This window comes from Glycine max, chromosome 15, assembly GCF_000004515.6.
Source record: "Glycine max cultivar Williams 82 chromosome 15, Glycine_max_v4.0, whole genome shotgun sequence".
Lineage (NCBI taxonomy): Eukaryota > Viridiplantae > Streptophyta > Magnoliopsida > Fabales > Fabaceae > Glycine > Glycine max.
The window spans coordinates 34,358,227-34,377,361 of NC_038251.2; the positions used below are offsets into that span (position 1 = coordinate 34,358,227).

At 37.8% G+C, this 19,135-nt stretch overlaps 1 protein-coding gene across 2 annotated transcripts in view; it reads left to right on the forward strand.

Moving 5' to 3' along the window:
- LOC100812785 (guanine nucleotide exchange factor SPIKE 1) overlaps nt 1–19,135 on the forward strand; it is a 59,202-nt gene that overhangs the window by 24,199 nt on the left and 15,868 nt on the right. For both annotated transcript variants that reach the window (XM_006597927.4, XM_003545658.5), the window contains exons 18-28: nt 4,321–4,447; nt 5,842–6,035; nt 13,869–13,999; nt 14,408–14,483; nt 14,598–14,708; nt 15,361–15,543; nt 15,732–15,875; nt 16,031–16,204; nt 16,479–16,826; nt 16,924–17,256; nt 18,177–18,362. In XM_006597927.4, the coding sequence (XP_006597990.1) occupies nt 4,321–4,447; nt 5,842–6,035; nt 13,869–13,999; nt 14,408–14,483; nt 14,598–14,708; nt 15,361–15,543; nt 15,732–15,875; nt 16,031–16,204; nt 16,479–16,826; nt 16,924–17,256; nt 18,177–18,362 (2,007 nt within the window). The remainder of the gene's footprint in view (nt 1–4,320; nt 4,448–5,841; nt 6,036–13,868; nt 14,000–14,407; nt 14,484–14,597; nt 14,709–15,360; nt 15,544–15,731; nt 15,876–16,030; nt 16,205–16,478; nt 16,827–16,923; nt 17,257–18,176; nt 18,363–19,135) is intronic.

Genomic DNA, 19,135 nt, shown 5'->3' on the forward strand with positions numbered 1-19,135 from the left:
GTAGGTAGCCGTTGCTTGTCTCCCTAGACTTGCTATCTGAACCTCCAAGATGGCTTTTTGCTTTTTGTCTAGTGTCCGCGGACTATTGCTATTACCCAGTGGGTAGTTACACTCACTTTGACCACTGGTTAATAAGGTTATCCCGTGGTCGTCGTTGTCGGCGATGGGATTGGGGGTGGTCCTGCATGGTGCAGTTAGCGATTCCGATGCCACCAGGTCGTGCATGTCACCTTTGTTCTCCATCGAGGTTGTCGGTCTTGGAGAGAGAATGCCGAGGTATCTTTCGTAGGAGTCGATCTCCTCCGACGATCCCATGAAGCTGCATCATCTTCTATGGCAGTCGTGGCTGTCGTCACCACACTCCTTGACCACTTACACCTTGAACGTTTTGCCGTCGATGTGGACGTTGACGGTATGCTGGATTGTAGGCCTCCATGGGGTCTTAATGAGCACCCTTGCTTTATCCAGCCTCCGTTTTTCCTCGACATCATCGTCCACATCCACTGTTTCTCCCATGGCGACCAATATCTTCTTGATGTGTTTCGTATCCCAAGCTTGAAGCGGGATACCCCAGCATTGAACCCAAGTTAGCCTGAATCCAGTGCATAAGCTTGGACTCCATTTCTCCAGTGAGTAGAACGGCGAGGCGCCTCCATCTTTTCCACCATTCAGCACTTGTTTTGCTCCGGCGTCCGTGAGGCCAAGTAGGAAAACCAAGTCATCTCCTATGTACTTGGGTGTTATGTCCAATCCTATCTCCAACAGTAGGTCATCCTCCATTCTTTCGAACATGGCAGGGTTTTTAAACGCCCTACCCATGCCTCATTCAGCCATTTCTTGTCTTCTGGTCCTATGTCGAGGTGAACCGAGGATACTGAAGTTTCGCGGCTTTGGGGTTGGTTGTTGGGAGCCCACCTTTGTCCTGGAAACCTGGTATTTCTTATCAGCGCCGCCGCGTATGAGGCTGGATTTGTTTGGTGTGGTTGTCTGGCTCGATCAACTTCAATTTCATTACTCTCCACGTGCCCCTGTGCTTTGATTCCTGCAGCTACCTTTCTTGGCATCTCCCTTCCATACTTTGGATTGTTAACATATAATTTCATCCCGCCAATAATGATCTTGCCCAGCTGCTTTGCTAGGTAGTGAGCGCCCTTTACCCCTTTGAATCTGGCAAACCCGTACGTCCTTCCATTGTAGTTTCTTCGATTGGGTATGAAGATTTCCCTCACATCACCCCACTTTTTGAAATGGTGCCACAACTCCTTCTCAGTGATTTCATCAAAAAACCGTGTGAAGTAGAAGGATGATATGTCCTTGTGATCCCTCCAATTTGAATTAATGTAATGTTGCTGGTCTCTTTCCTTGTTTCCGGCATAGGCCCTTCGGAGATCTTCCCTGAAGCTCACTCTAACTCTCTCAGCTGCCTGGCCTTTAGACCTATCTCTCTCCCTTCCAGTGTTTCTCTCTCTACTCATCTCTATTTTGCATGCTAATGTATGCAACGTGTTTAAGGTCACCAAAGCTATTGTGAACATAAATCTCTGAGATAATACATGTCCGTCTTATCCTTTATTGGTTCTTTACATTGAACCGAAGACTTTTGTTCTCCAACCAATTATTTACATTATTGGTGTAATCAATTTATAACAGCTGTCACAGAAGATTTAGATTGTAGTCGTAACCAAGAGAAAGAGGAGATTTTAATTATTATCTGAATTATCTCATAAAAAGCAGGAAATTCTTCCCAGTAAGTTGAATTTTGTTTATAACTATTTTTTCAAGAATGTCTTGACGTATGGATGAAGTGGCTGATAGGCACCATATTATGGGGTGCTTAAGTCTCACAGCGAGTAATATGGGATGCTTGGTGAAGTGCTTAAGTAAGTGTCTTGGTTCTCTCCCCTTGACAACTAACTTTTTAACGAAGGCTTCCCCTGGTTTGGGTATCATTGGTATTAGAGCTGGTTGCCAATGTCTTGGAAAGAGCTACCTGTGAAGAGGCTGACCTGAAAGGAAGACTTAAGCATTGTAGAGTGCAGCCACCGGGATGTAAACTCTCAAGGGTGTTGCTATGATAGGGATGTGGTATGGCCCTGCATGTTTGAAAATTTATAAATGCGACATGCAATTTTCTTTAGGAGTGACTCTGTGCAGCTTCAAGTCACACCACTCTCACAAGAGCGTGGTAACCCTACTCTACAAAAAGGTGGGAAATCTCTTCATAGGGTACTGTAGCTTTATAGGGTACCTGAGTCCTACATTGAGTAGTATGGGATGCTTGATGGAGTATTTAAGTTGCTTGGTTCTCCTCCTTGTCACAGCTAGCTTTTAAGGGAGGGTTTCCCAAGTACATGGGTGCTTATTAGTGGCATACACAAAATAAAATATCTGAATTACCGAATAAGCCATCCCTAGTTTTCCTTTTCGACAATTAAACTAACCTTGCATAGGTTTACTGTTCTATTCAAAGATCAATTTTGCTAAGAGTAGTTTTGGAGCTTTCGGAGTAACAGATTAATGGAAGCAAGTTGTGGCCAATTATTTGAACTGTGGTTTGCTGGCTTTTCCTTTTGTCTATCTTGGCATACCCATAGGGGCCAACCCGAGGAGGTGTCAGATGTGGGACTCCATCATCCAAAATTGTGAGAGAAAATTGGCAAAATGGAAGCAAAGACACATTTTGTTTGGGGGAAGAGTGACATTAATACAGTCAGTACTAACATCAATTCCTATCTATTTCTTTTCTTTTTTCAGGGTGCCTCAATCAGTGGTGGATAAGTTAGTGAAAATACAGCGCAGATTCCTATGGGGAGGTGGTTCTGACCAAAAGAAAATTGCATGGATTAGGTGGGAGACAGTGTGCTTACCAAAGGAAAGGGGAGGGCTTGGCATCAAGGACATCAACACTTTTAATCTCGCTCTATTAGGCAAATGGAAGTGGCATCTTCTATAGTACCAAGGTGAACTTTGGGCTAGAGTAATGGAGTCCAAATATGGTGGATGGAGGGGTTTGGAGGAAGGAGGCAGGGCAGCCAATGAGTCAGTATGGTGGAGGGATTTAAAAAGGGCTTTACATCATTCATACTAGGGTAGAGCCCTCCAAGATGGTTTCAGATGGAAGGTAGGAGCTGGGGATAGGATCAAATTCTGGGAGGATAGGTGGATAAGTCAGGAGATATCACTAGCAGAAAAATATCCTAGACTTTACCTCATCTCATCACAGCAGCACCAGCCTATCCGACAAATGGGTTCTCACAAGGATAACGGATGGGAGTGACACTTTCTTTGGAGAAGACCGCTATTTGATTGTGAAATTGACTCGGCTATTAATTTCCTTGGAGAGGTTGAAGGCAGGCCCATACAGCAGCAGGGAGATGATGAATGGGAGTGGATAGGTCACCCATCGGGTACCTATTCCACACATAATGCTTATCAGTTTTTATGGGAGGGGGGAGCAACTGGAAGTAAGGAGGACTGTTTTGCGGAGATATGGAAATTAAGAATCCCTAGAAAAACTGCAGTATTTGCGTGGAGACTATTTAAAGATAGACTGCCAACAAAGAAAAATTTGCACAGGAGACAAGTGCAGATTATGGATTTGTTATGTCCTTTTTGTGGTAGGGTGGAGGAGGAGGCATCTCATTTATTCATTCACTGCAATAAAATCCAGCCTATTTGGTGGGAAACCATGTCGTGGATGAATATTAAAAGTGTTCTTTCTTTAAACCCAAAATGTCATTTCCTCAAACATTCATTTGTTCAGGTGGATGGCATAAGGGTCAAGAGATGGCAATGTTGGTGGGTGGCTGTGGCATGGTCCATTTGGCAGATGCGTAACAGAATTATATTCTCAAATGAAATATTCAATGGCAACAAATTGGTCGAGGATGCAATGTTCCTAATTTGGACTTGGCTTAGAAATTCTGAGAAAGACTTCACACTTCACTTTAATTATTGGTCAAGTCATATTCGACAAGGCTTTTTGTATCAGTAGAGGGTAGCTTTCATTTGGATTTTAGTAGCTGTATAATACATATGTAGCCATAATATGGTTCCTAATCAAACTATATTAGTTTCACTGAGGAACGATGTCTATGGAATCCTATCTATGTACAAAGTACCTCTGGTACTTCAATCCTATTTATATAATTAAATATTTATTTTTGCCGATAAAAAAAATTCAAGATGTGCTTCCTAATTTTGCAGGCTATTGAGTGATATTAACAAAACAAATTCAGTTAATTAACATTAGCAGGATTTCTCAAATGTATGCTTCTTTTCATCCCTCAGGTTAGTAAATAGAAAGGGTTCATTTTGCAGGCCAAAGGGTATCGTGTTGGACCTGTGTATGATGATGTTTTGGCTATGGCATGGTTTTTTCTGGAGCTAATTGTTAAATCAATGGCATTGGAGAAGACTCGTCTCTTTTATCACAGCCTTCCAATAGGTACCTTTAAAAGCTTATGATCTGATCATGTATGTCCTCTTATAAAATTTTAATCCTTTTCAATTCTCCACATAATTCATTTCTATGTGTTATCCTGTTATGAATAGTATTGTATAATTAGAGCTGGGGAAAAGAGCATAAGTTCATGGACTAGATAATTCAAACCTGGCTTTAAAAATTGTTTGGCTTTCTCGTAGTCTGGATTGTTTGAAATTTAAAAGCAGTAAACCAGACCAGACCTGTTTAGCACATGGATTAAATTGGTTAGGGTATGAAATATGTGTGTGTAGGAATCAAATTACACTAGTGTAACTTTACCAACTCTTACACCATTCAATAATTTTTAATTGGATAATTTTATCTCAAAACATACTGTTGGATTAAAGTTTCTTTCACAAAGATTTATATTTACAAAATTTATTTTAATTCAAAAGTATTTGGTTCCTCATTCATGTACATTAAAATTAATGTAATTTGCACGTTTAAAACATGTACCAATATGACTCGTCTGATTATCTTGTTCAATTTTGATAAAATTTGATACAAACAAGCAAGGTAATATAGTTAAAATTCACTGGTTGGATCAATAAAATTCACATTCTATATAAAGTTATTTGTGGTGTAAGTTTCACCAATGTAATTTGATCCCTCCTCTCTCTCTCTCTCTCTCTCTCATACTTATATTTATGAGAAAATATAAAAGTTTGGGGCTTAGGTTTTTTTCCTAATTTCATGCCTTTTCTACTCAGTGGGTTTTAGCTACATGGATCAAATGGGGCACTGTGTTATGTCAAAAACCAAATCTGTAGACATGCCATCTAGATTTAATGCCTTTTTAATAGTTTCACTTAGATTTTTCTTGGTCTCTTCCTCTACCTCTATCATCTCTTCCTATGATCCCATTATTAAGCTTACATAAATATTGATTTTGAGAATATATATGTTTGGAATCACATTTGTTATTTTATTTCACTTCTGTTTCCACTCTATATGTCCATATCTGTTTTTCTTGGCTCCTTCTTGAAGTTAGCCAACCTTTTAAAACAGGGGTCTATATGTATCTGTCCTGCCATGTGTTTTGTGGGCCCATGGTCAAACACTTTTTCACATTGCCTTTTGCCATAAAATGGACTTTACCATAGAAATGGAAGCATCCTTATTTAGCTTAACAGATACAATTATGCAACTTAACAGTAGTATTATCTATACTTTGGTTGTCCCCATTACTGTTTGTGTATTTGATTCACTGGAGAAACTATGTCCTTTAATTTTTTTTGGTTGTGATTGAAAGTCAAATTAATGATATCAAAATTTAGCACTGCACTTCTCTCTGAATTGGCTTAGTTTCGGGCTTGAATTTTGATCTTGTTCTTTCTTTCTTTTGTGTTTAAAAGGTGAAGATATCCCTCCAATGCAGTTGAAGGATGGTGTATTCAGATGTATATTGCAGTTGTATGATTGCCTTCTTACTGAGGTGCATGAGCGCTGTAAGAAGGGTTTAAGCTTGGCAAAACGCCTGAACAGTAGTTTGGCCTTCTTTTGTTATGATCTTCTATCCATTATTGAGCCACGGCAAGTTTTTGAGTTGGTATGTTATTTATGCTTCCCCCCCCCTCCCTCCCATGTTTCTATATATTTGGATGTAATTTTTTCTTTACTTTTAAGAATAGCTTATGCATATCAACTATAAAAAGACTTTCTATTTGTAACTACCATAAGATGCTTCTTTTTCTGTCCGTGTCTGTACACTGTCTTGAAATCTTTAACTTATGCTAATTGCTAATATACATGAAAGTTATTTGATTGTTGTATGAATCTATTAGTGTTTTTGACCATTGTTGTTAGAATCTCATGATTTGTGATTCGAAACACACAAATTGGTGCATTTTTTTTGGCGATCCAGCATATCTTGTTATGAATCAAAGATTGCTTTGGATCATGTGATACATGCATGAATCAATATGTGAGAAGGACTGACCAGAATTTATTATGGCCAACCGAAAGGTGAAGAAAAGACTGAAAATTACTGTAAGGTGAATGGTTGGAAGATACAAAAGATTGGTTAGAAAACTTATCTGCTTCACGACACTTCTATCATTTTTAGTTTTTTTAATGACTATAATAGTAGTATAGTTATCGTGTAGTTTCTACATTCCTCTATTGGGATGTTGTTGGATATTCAAGGTGAATGGGCAAGTTGTCCTACTACTAGATCTTTGGAGTGTTGTGTTCTTATTGGGGGTAACATAATATCCTAAAAGGGAAACAACGTAATGTTTTCCATGAGATGACTGAGAGCAAGTACATTGAAGTAGATTGACACTTTATTGTTGCAAATGTCCTATTTGGAGACATTGATACTAATTTTGTCAAACAAATTTTTAAAGAATCTTCAACACAAGGAAATCACATAATTGACATTTGGTGGTGATCACCAAGCTTTACTGCTTATAGCGTTTGTTGCTGTTTTCCATGAGATTACTGAGCAGTGAGCACATTGGAGTAGATTGGCACTTTTGTCATACTGAAGATCCTATTTAGAGACATCAATACTAATTGTCAATTCAAATGATCAACCAGTAGGTTTTTTTTACCAAATTATTTAGAGGTCGTTTGATAAGTTTCCTTTATTACAAGTTTGACTCATAGGAATTGTATGCTCTACCTTGAAGAGGAGTGCTAGGGACATGAATGCGCAAACAAGGTGATTGGAAGCACTAGTGAGGAGTGCAGATTGCATTTTTTTTGTAACCCTGTGAAAAAGGGTAAAGGGAGACTAAGAAGTACACGATGAAATTATTAAGAGGGATGAATGGAGGGAAACAAAACAATAGGTGGAAGTGCTGGTGGGTAGCTTTAACGTCGACAATTTGGCAGCATAGGAATAAGATCCTTTTCTCAAATGAATCATTCAGCGCTACTAAGCTGATGGATGATGCACTGTTTTTGCTATGGTCTTGGCTTCGAGCATCGGAGAAAGACTTTAATATGCACTTTAACTATTGGTCTACCAACCTATCAATATGTTTTTCACTTTTTCAGCAGATTAGGAGGGCTTATTAGTAGTGGGGCATTTATATAGGAGGGTTCACAAGCCAAGGGGTATTGATGATGTATTCTTTTGTAGGGCGGTTCATATCAGTCCGAATGTAGCATGTTATGTGGATCCACTAGGATTTTCATAACACCTTGTAATTATAGTACCTCTGGTACTTCTTTATTATATATACATATCATATTTTGCTGAGCAAAAAAAAAAAATTAAGACGGATTTCATGGTGAATAATATTCTGTAAAGCTTTTGTGGTTGTGTTGCGGAACAGATGGTACTGTGTATTATGAAAATATAGTACTTAGGATTTAGGAAAATTGTATCTTAGTTGTAGGAGTATACTTACTCGGTGTAGTAGTTTACTTTTTTAACTGATCTGTAAGGCTAAACTATAGTTAGGAGTTAGTCTATAGTTGTTATCTGTTAGGACAGCTTTCACTAACTAACTCAGATTAGTTAACCGTTACAGTTGTGTAAGTGTCTATATAAACTGAGGTGTAACCATCTTCTTCTTGGTTGAATACAATCAACAGTTTCACCTCACTTTAGATTCGTGAAATTCTCTTAGACTCTTTTCTGGTATCACACAACTAGTTTTTCGATCCTTAGCTTATCTTCATGGCTTCTGCTTCTCACAATCCTCCTCCTCCTCCTTCGCTGCCAATGAACAATGAAGTTCCAATGAATGATGTGAATTCGGTAATGAGATTCTAGTGATGTAGAGATACCTGTTGTTGCTACGTTGGTCGCCACTATTTCTTCCACTACTACCACAAAGGATTTCTCGCACTCGATTTCAGAGAAACTCACAAATTCCAATTATTTGCTATGGTGTCAACAAGTTGAACCTGTGATCAAAGGACATCGCCTTCATTATCTTCTCACAAATCCACAAATTCCACTGTGATATGCAACTCTTGCCGATCGTGATGCTGGAAACATCTCTCCCAGGTTACTACTTTGGGAAAAACAAGATCAACTCTTACTCTCGTGGCTTCAATCCATGATTTCCGGTGAAGTTCTTCCAAGACTCATTGGTTGTAAGTTTTTCTAGCATCTTTGGGATAAACTTCATTCTCACTTTCAATCTACAATTCATGCGAAGAAGCAACAACTTCATCATGATCTTCATAATATTTTGCTGGATAATCGTTCAATTTCTGAATATCTTCTTCGAGTTCTGATCTTGATCTATTCACTTTCATCTATTGGAGAATTTGTCCTGGTTAATGAACATGTTAATAATGTTCTTGATGGATTATCAGATGAATTTGAGTCTTTGGTTACGCTTATTAGTTGTAGGTTTGAGCCTCCCACGATTGATGAAGTCGAAGCTCTTCTTCTTGCTCATGAGACTCGCATTGAAAAGTCTTGCAAGAAATCAATTGCTTCCATCAAGCTCACTTAAGTTTCTAAACCTAATTTTAGCCCCAATTCCACAGCGAGTGTAGTCCAACACTACTCTAGAGGCGCAAGCCAATGATGCTGCTCAGGCCTCAAACAATGCTGCTCAGAGCATTGACTCGAACTACAATAATGGCAGTAATCATTTCCTCAACAATGGCCGTGAAGGTGGCCGCAATTTCTCTTGTGGTGGCCGTGGCAGAGGTCGCGGCTATGGTGATGGCCGTGGGGGTCGTGGTGGTAGATACTCTAACATTCAGTGTCAAATCTGTCATAAAATAGGGTCATGAGGCTTCATATTGCTATTACAGGCATGATGATATCTATGTCCCTACTCAACCAATGACCCAACCCTATCTAAATCAGAATCAGTACTCAAACCAAAATCCCAATCAATAGTGGTATCCTAACCAATACCCAAACCAATACCAAAGTCAGTATACCACTCAGCCTTCCAACTATTATAACCAACATCCAAACCAATATCCCACTCAACCTTCCAATTCATATCCTAATCAGTACCCTAATCAGCTTCAATTTCAGAAAGCTTCACCTCAATACAACAATCCACCACCACAAGCTCATCTAACCAGTGCTCAGTCTTCGTCTTCACAGAACTGGTATCCAGATTCGGGTGCATCTCACCATGTGACCATTGTATCGCAGAATATTCAACAGACCTCAGGGATTGAACATTAATTCCTCAGGTGTAACTGCCTTGAAGCCTCCTTTTAATTCTCAAATTCCTCTTGTTCTCAACAGTCTGTTATTTGTTCCTTCTATAACAAAAAATTTGATGAGTGTAAGTCAGTTTTGTGGAGATAACTTGTGTTTTTTGAGTTTGTTTCTCAGTTTTGCTTGGTCAAATCTCAGGTCTCTAAAGAGGTCCTGCTTCAAGGGTTGGTTGGTATTGATGGACTTTACCAATTCCCTAATCTGCTTCAGTCATGTTGACAGCAACTCAAATCTCATTTGTCAATACCATTTCCTCTGATGTTTCAGAACCTGTCTTCAGAGCATCTTCCTCAAATTCTGTTTCCAATTCTGTAAATAGAGTTAATGATGCTTCTGTTGTAAATACAATTTCTAATACCTGTCTTCAGAGCATCTTCCTCAAATTCTGTCTCCAATTCTGTAAATGGAGTTTTAATGATGCTTCTTTTGCAAATACAATTTCTAATAGTTCTAGTTCTTTTGCCACTTGGCATTGCAGATTAGGACATCCTAATGTGGTTACTATGAAACATGTATTCAAACTTTGTAATCTGCCTATTATCTATAAAACAGGTTCTGACTTTTGTTCACATTTTTGCATTGGTAAATCCCATAGACTTCCCTCCTCCCCTTCTCTTAGTGTCTATTCCACTCCCTTTGAACTCATCTATAATGATTTGTGGGGTCCTTCTCTACTTGTGTCCAGCACTGGTTACATATATTATGTAACCTTTGTTGATGTGCACACTCGATTTACTTGGCTGTACTTGTTAAAAAGTAAATCAGATACACTAACTATTTTTAAACAGTTTCGAACTATGGTTAAAACTCAATTTAACCTACCAATTATAGCTGTTCATTCAGATTGGGGAGGGGAATATAGGCCTTTCTTATCTTGCAGATCTTAGTATTATGCATAGATTGATCTGTCCTCATACACACCATCAGAATGGTGTTGTATAGAGGAAACACCGACACATAGTGGAAACAGCTTTAACTATGTTGTCTCAAGTCTCAATGACACTTGACTATTGGGATCATGCAGTCATTTCTAGTGTTTACCTAGTAAATGGACTTCCTTCAGCAATTCAAAATGAAGTGCCTTATCAAAGACTGTTTCACTAGCTGCCAGATTACAAATTCCTTAAAGTCTTTGGCTGTGCTTGCTTTCCTCTTCTCAGGGCCCTATAATCAACACAAGCTGCAACCAAGGTCTCAAGAATGTGTATTTTTGGGGTACTCTCTTTCCCACAGGCTATAAATGCCTTGCTGCTGATGGAAGAATATACATCTCCAAAGATGTAATTTTCAGTGAAATCAGATTTCCCTTTCCTTCCTTAATGGGTGAATCAGATCAGACTCCTTCTGACAGTGTTGATAATCACAATACTTTAACTGAACTACAGTCTCCTCAGCATTTTCATACTCCAGTTGCCTCCACCTTCTGCTATTGCTTCACAACCAGCATCTGTCACTTCACATGTAGCTGCAACACCAGCCTTATCAACACTTCTTCAGCTAGTTCTTCTCCTTTGCCACAAGGAGATCCTGACTTACCTCTTATTCCACCAGCAACAGCATCATCTGTTTCTTCAGATGGATCTTTCAATATTGAGGCTAGTACTGCTGAGGTATCTTTACCTGCCACTGCTTCTGTACCTCATGTCAATACTTCTCAAAATGCTCTTGTTAGACCTGATAATGTGCACACTATAAATATTGTTAGACCTGATTTTACTCTTCACTTTAACCAATGGTCCTCCAATCTGAAGGAAGGATTCTGTAATTAGGGTGTGGGTGGATTCTTGTAACACATTTTTGTGTCTCCAGCTCTTTCCCAGTCTATATTCTGGAAAAGCAGGATTCACATCTATTCCTATGTACTTTCAGTACCACTGGTACTAGTCTATAAATATAATATATTTTTGCTGAGCAAAAAAATAAAAATAATGTGCACTCTATGTGCACAAGAGCTAAAGCTGGAAAATCTGGTGGATAGCAGCTACAACATCAATATGGAATCTTAGAAATGACATTATCTTCAACAATAAGCCTTTTGTCATCTCTAAATTGGTGGATAATACAATTTTCCTCTCTTGGTCCTGGATGAGGGGGTGGGAAAAGGATTTTCATGTTCCTTTTCACCAATGGTCCTCAGCTATGGCAGTAGCTTTTAAGTAATGTTTGTCTTGTTGGGATGGGTTGTTTGGTTTTTGTTGGGTTGGTAGCTTCTGTTTATTGCGGTTTGTTTCAGGAGGCTCTACCTCCTGTGGTCTGTTATAGTACCTCTGGTACTTTGTATCTTCTATCTTTAAACTAATATATTATATTTTTGGCCGTTCAAAAAAAAAAAAAAAAAAAAAACAAGAGCTAAAGCTGGTATTGTCAAGCCTTGACTCCATCCTACTCTTCTTCTAGCTCATTCTGAGCCTAAGTCAACAAAAACTGCTCTTTCCAATCCTACTTGGTTTGCAGCGATGAAGACTGGGTATGATGCTTCGATGAAAAATGGTACATGAACTCTTACTGATCTGCCTCCATCTAGGGCTCCAATTGGCTGTAAATGGGTGTTTAAGGTGAAGGAAAATCCTGATGGCACTATCAACAAGTACAAAGCAAGACTTGTAGCAAAGGGTTTTCATCAGAAACTTGGTTATGATTACAATGAGACTTTTTCTCCTGTAATCAAACCAGTAACTGTTAGAATTCTTTTGTCTCTTGCCATTACTCACAAGTGGAGTCTTCAACAGTTAGATGTCTACAATGCTTTTTCAAATGGCATTCTTGAAGAGGATATTTACATGACTCAACCTCCTAGTTTTGAAAACAGCAACAAGCAACTTGTGTGTAAGCTGCACAAAGCCATCTATGGCTTAAAACAAGCTCCTGGAGCTTGGTTTGGCAAACGTAAGACTACCCTTCTTCAATACAATTTCAGGTCAAGCAAATGTGATCCTTCTTTATTCATCTACACTGAATCCAGCACTGTGATTTATATGTTGGTATATGTTGATGACATTATTGTCACATGCAACAGTCATAGTTTCATTAAATCCTTGGTTACTAAGCTTAATTCTGAGTTTTCTATAAAGGATTTAGGTAATTTGGATTATTTTCTGGGTATTGAAGTAAGACCTCAGCCTAATGGTGAGTCCAAGTATATAAGAGATCTGTTGACTAAAACCAAGATGGATAAAGCTAATCTGATCTCCTCTCCAGTGGTTGGTGGCTGTAAGTTAACCAAGTTTGTGTATGAGTCATTTTCTGATCCCATCCTGTACAAATCTGTTGTGGCTGTGGGTCTGATCCAGATGACAGAAGATCCACTTCAGGAGCAGCAGTTTTCTTTGGCTCAAATCTAGGGTATTGGGGGTCTAAATAAAAAGCAATCTGTGGTTGCTAGGTCCAGCACAGAAACTGATTATCGTAGTCTAGCTTTGGCTACAACAGAGGCCATATGGATAAAGTCTCTCTTGTCTTAGCTTCATATACCTCATGCAACTCCTATCATTTTTTGTGATAGTATGAGCACTGTTGCTCTTGGCCATAATCCTGTGATGCATTCTGACACCAAACATATGGAGCTTGATTTATTTTTTGTCAGGGAGAAAGTCATTGCCAAGCATCTTCAAGTTGTTTATGTTCCAGCAGTTGATCAAAGAGCAGAGATTCTAACAAAGGCCCTCACTCCTTCTAATTTTACTAAATATAGGTCCAAGCTCAGAGTTGTTGAAAAGCATTCTGCCAACTCCTCATGAGCTTGCGGGGGGTATAGGAGTATGCTTACTCAGTGTAGTAGTTTTCTTTTTTAACTGATCTGTAAAGGCTTAACTACTGTTGGTAGTTAGTCTATAGTTTGTTAGTTATCTATTAGGACAGCTGTCACTAACTATTTCAGTTTAGTTAACAGTCACAGTTGTGTAACTTTCTATATAAACTGAGGTGTAACCATCTTCTTGGGTTGAATGCAATCAAAAGTTTCACCTCACTTTAGATTTCTGAAATTCTCTTAAGACTCTTTTGTTAGTATTTAGTATTTTGTTCATTATATTAGTATATAGTCTGGTATAGTTGAGACAATTTACAGCTTATATTTCTGTTTGTGAAGTTTTTGATTTTGATATGGTTGCTAGTGCATGCTAAATCTTGTTTCAGTTGGCAAGTATTGTCTCTTAAGTTTTGGTGTTTTTTTCATGACTGCTTGCCATACTTTGATTCTGTGATTAATGTGAAGTTCATTGTCTACTGCAGGTATCATTATATCTTGACAAGTTCTCTGGTGTATGTCAATCTGTACTTCATGAATGCAAACTTACCTTTTTACAAATAATATGTGATCACGATCTTTTTGTGGAAATGCCTGGAAGGGACCCTTCAGATAGGTACTTCATCGTGTTTTTATCTTCGGCACAGATATTAACTTACAAATATTGTAATGTATGCAGTTCGATTTTTTAATAAGTTTTAAACTACTCCTGTGCATTATATAATCAATATTGTTTACTGATGATAAGTACTCAATATTGTTTACTGATGATAACTGTTTTAGTTTACCTATGATAACCTATCTGATTGGACATGGTTTTCTTTTAATGACATGACACTATGTTATACATTATTGAAGTAGAAGGTGCTAATAAACAAAACTAATTGGAACAAATGGAATAACCTCGGTTATGATTTATGACTTGCGATATTTAATGTATCGGTGTAAGTGTGCCAGAGGAAACTCTGTAATTGTATATTATCAGTCAATCCCACATGTTTTTGACTGTATTCTATTGGTATAGGAACTACCTTTCTTCTGTACTAATACAAGAACTCTTTGTAACTTGGGATCATGAAGATTTGTCTCTAAGAGCAAAGGTGAGTTTAGTTAGAATAGAGTAATGTTAATTTTCTTCTGCCTGATCAAAGTTTTATCATTTCTGATTGATAGTGTTTAAATTTGTTATTAACATTCTTGTCTATCCATTGTAGGCAGCAAGAATTTTGGTAGTGCTCTTGTGCAAACATGAGTTTGATGTGAGATACCAGAAGCCTGAAGATAAATTGTATATTGCTCAGCTATATTTCCCACTTGTTGGACAGGTGTATAGAATTATTTTAATTTTCTGACATTATTTCAGTTGGAATTTTTCTGTGTGGAGTTTTGTGTTTCCATGTTTGATCACTTTTCATGTGGATTTCTGTCTAATACTTGGGAAATCCGCCCTTGAGTTATTAGGCTCCATCCATTTTGAATAATATGATTGGTATACTAAACTACCGGCCCTAGTCCCTTTACTTTCTTTTGATTTTTGTTCCAACAAGTATCTATGTTGTGAAGATATTTTTGGAGAGAAGAAACTTGATTGTAGACTTGCCAACAATACTTGTCTCATGTGATAGTAGTGAAGATTTGGTTGTATTTTTTATTAGGGATGTGTGGAACTGAAGCAAAATTGTGACTAGTGGGAGCTATATGATGTTTGGCACAGTTCGGAGAATTGGAGTAAACTGCAAAATAATATTTACCCATTTTTCCTGAAAAACAATATTTTTCACTAAATTGAAATGTAGATGTTGGCTTGTGCCCACCTATTGGTACTAATGCAAAGGTATAGGTGAATTGAATTAGAAGAGTTAATATTTGTTGTAATATCACATGGAAAATGGACGTGATCTTGAGTTTATCATGTCATCATTTTTAAACTATTCCTTGATGTCCAATTTCCATAATGTATGTTGTTGGTCTTTTCAGATATTAGATGAAATGCCTGTTTTCTACAACCTTAATTCTGTTGAAAAGCGGGAAGTTTCAATAGTAATTTTGCAAATAGTTCGAAACCTTGATGATGCATCACTTGTCAAGGCATGGCAGCAAAGCATTGCCCGGACTAGATTGTTTTTCAAGCTCATGGAGGAATGCTTGCTTCTTTTTGAGGTTACACTTTATGCTTTAACTTGTCAGTTATCATTCTTCCAAATCATGTGATTTATGGTGTTGAATTAATAGAAATTTTGATGTTGCTGATCACTTGTGCTAATTTGGACAGCGAAGCTTTATTTTTGCCTTTAATCTTGTTTTGTCAATTGTCATAGTTGGTTTGTTAACTCTGACTTGTTTTACAGCACAAAAAACCTGCTGATGGCATGTTACTTGGCTCCAGTTCTCGCAACCCAGTAGGGGAGGCACCTGCTTCCCCTAAGTACTCTGACAGACTTTCTCCTGCAATCAACAATTATCTGTCTGAGGCCTCAAGGCAGGAAGTCAGAGTGAGCCAACTTCTGCAGAGCTAATTAGCTATTACTAGTCAAGTGTTCTAATATATTTTTCTGCTGTTTGATATCTTGTTACTGCTTGATTTGCTTAAGTACTGGATGTAGGTGACTGCATTTTGTGCATCTCACGCCTTATGATTTTGTTGCAGCCTCAGGGAACACCAGATAATGGTTATTTATGGCAGAGAGTAAATTCCCAGTTAAGCTCCCCTAGCCAGCCATATTCCTTGAGAGAAGCTCTAGCTCAAGCACAGTCTTCTAGGATTGGAGCTTCTGCTCAAGCACTTCGAGAATCTTTACATCCACTTTTGAGGCAGAAATTGGTACACTTTTCCTTCTTTAGTTAAAATATAATTTGTTTATGGGTCATGCTGTAAACTGCCATTGTTACTTTATTTTATTGGTCAAGGCTTCCCATGCTGTTGTGCACAATTTTCAAATTAATCTTCAGCTGCAATGACACCTGACCTGCGCTTGGATATATTTACTGTTCCTTTGGAAGGAATTTCCACCTGCTTGTTTTTGTGTTTCTTTTTTGGTTACTTTTGGTAACTGCACTCTCCACTTTCTTATGATATGGACGTGCATATGATGTAGGAACTTTGGGAGGAAAATTTGAGTGCCTTTATCAGTCTTCAGGTTTTGGAGGTGACTGAGAAATTCTCCATGATGGCAGCATCCCATAGCATTGCCACTGATTATGGAAAACTTGATTGCATAACTGCTGTGTTCATGAGCTTTTTATCCAGAAATCAGCCGTTAACTTTTTGGAAAGCATTTTTTCCTGTATTTAACAGTGTGTTTGATTTACATGGGGCAACTTTGATGGCAAGGGAAAATGATCGTTTTCTAAAGCAAGTCACTTTCCATCTCCTTCGGCTTGCAGTTTTCCAAAATGAAAACATCAGGCAAAGGGCAGTTGTCGGGCTTCAAATACTTGTGAGGGTATGTTTCCATTTATTTAAATTTTAGAAGTTGTTACTTTGGTTGGTTTCATATCATATTAATCAAATTCTTGTTTTTGGTTCTCCAATTTGTGCAGAGTTCATTTCATTACTTTATGCAGACAGCAAGATTGAGAGTCATGTTGATTATCACATTATCAGAGCTAATGTCTGATGTGCAAGTGACTCAGATGAGATCTGATGGAAGCTTAGAAGAAAGTGGTGAAGCACGGAGACTTAGGAAGTCTGTAGATGAAATGAAGGATGAAACTAAAAATGCTTACTTGTTGAAGGAGTGTGGTTTACCTGAGAATGCTCTTGTGACTGTACCAGAAAAAATGACAGAAAATAGATGGTCCTGGTCTGAGGTGAAATATCTCTCTGACAGCCTTCTTTTGGCCCTTGATGGCAGCTTGGAGCATGCACTATTGGTGAGTTTAATTATTTATGCATCATTATAGGCTTTAATTGCAGTGAGATTAATTATACAGTCATTTCTATATACTCTGGAATAACCAATTTGGACTATGCTTTATGCTATATATGCTGGGCCTAGATTCACTATTACAAATACTGAGTCCGCTCTTTCGACTTTCTCTGATATTTATGGTATAATGTTTTCATTTGTAATGCAAGAAGATTAATATATAGGTTCGTTTTTCTTGTACTAAATGTCAATTTATCCTCTCGTGGAAATTTTTAAAGAACGGTATCAACAATATTAAAAGGATCCTAATTCTTGTTTTGTTAAATGTGCAAACTTGTTTTTTTATATAAACAAATGAAATGTTAGAGATGTTGTAGAAATAGAAAGCCATTATTATGCCTCTTTGGGGGCTGCCTTAGGGTGGTGGTTTAGATGGGGAAAATAGTGTATTTAAGTGGGGCAACCCTCACTTTACAAGTTGCTTTCTGTGGGGTTGAGTTAGGCCCTTAGTCCAAATTCTAAGACTTATAATATAAACACATAAATATGTTTGTTTAAGCTAGTGAAAGTAACTTATGGTCTTCATATGATCATTTTAGTATATTGTCATTATTCCCTAATGTTAGCATAATCTGGAGTTACATGTCCCTCTGCCTCCTTTTTTCAACATTTTTTTTTCTCTTGCTCAAGATGGAAGTGGAAGAAGTTGTCCATTCTGGTTGTCTAGTTTGGGCCTAACTCAACCCTAAAGCTAGCTCATAGGGTGAGGGTTTTCCCCCACTTATATATTTTATTTTTGTCTTATCTCTAGTCAATGTGGAACTTGGATTTTTCCCAATAGAATGCTTATCTGTTCATGGCTTAGCTCCTGATCACTACTTGTTTATTGAGCTTCAGTTTAAATAAGTTTAATCTCTGTTTCAGGCCCCCATGATGACTATGGATAGATATGCTGCTGCTGAAAGCTTCTATAAACTGGCCATGGCATTTGCCCCAGTCCCTGATCTTCACATAATGTGGTTGCTTCATCTATGTGATGCACATCAGGAAATGCAGTCATGGGCAGAAGCTGCTCAGTGTGCTGTTGCTGTTGCTGGTGTTGTAATGCAGGTAAAGACACAATTTGTTTATATACATGTTGTGCAACCTAATAATTTCTCTGATACATAAATTATTGTGATGGGCATTTTTCAGATAAATTATTAATGCCAAGGTGATCTATAAATATTGATTTTTTTTTTTTTATCTTAATCATGATATAGACCAGTGTAGTTGTTATGATTTTAAATGATTGCTTCTTGGATATTGTTTTTTTTGTTGTGTAAAATGTTACCAGACCAATTATGCTTTGAATCATCATGCTTATTTTTATAATCTAAAGACAAATTCAGTGGCAATGTGCTGGGAAAAAAGTGCACACCTCTTCATTACACACAATGATGAGAGAAGACACCGTAAAATTAAAAAGGCAACACCATATAGAAAAAGATCACAAATTTATTTAACGTGGTTCTGCCCCTCATACTGACACACGCAACACAATTTTATTTAACGTAGTTTGGGTCCTCATCCCTACTACATCCAAACACAAATTTGTTTAACATGTTTCAGGCCCTTATCACTAGTAGATGTAGAATCTCCAATGCAATGCCCTTGAACAAATGTTAACTTTATTTATAGATAGTTAGTGAAGCATATAAAGGAACACTTAGTTATAAATAAGCAAAGTGCTCCTTTGGCTCAAATGTAGAGTACTCCTCTAGGGCAGAGTGCTCCTTCAACTCAAATATGAGAAATTTTTGTGTTTTGGAATACAGGGAAAGAATAAAGAAAAAAGAGAATTTGTATAATATTGTATACTATGATATTTCTTTTTTTTGGTA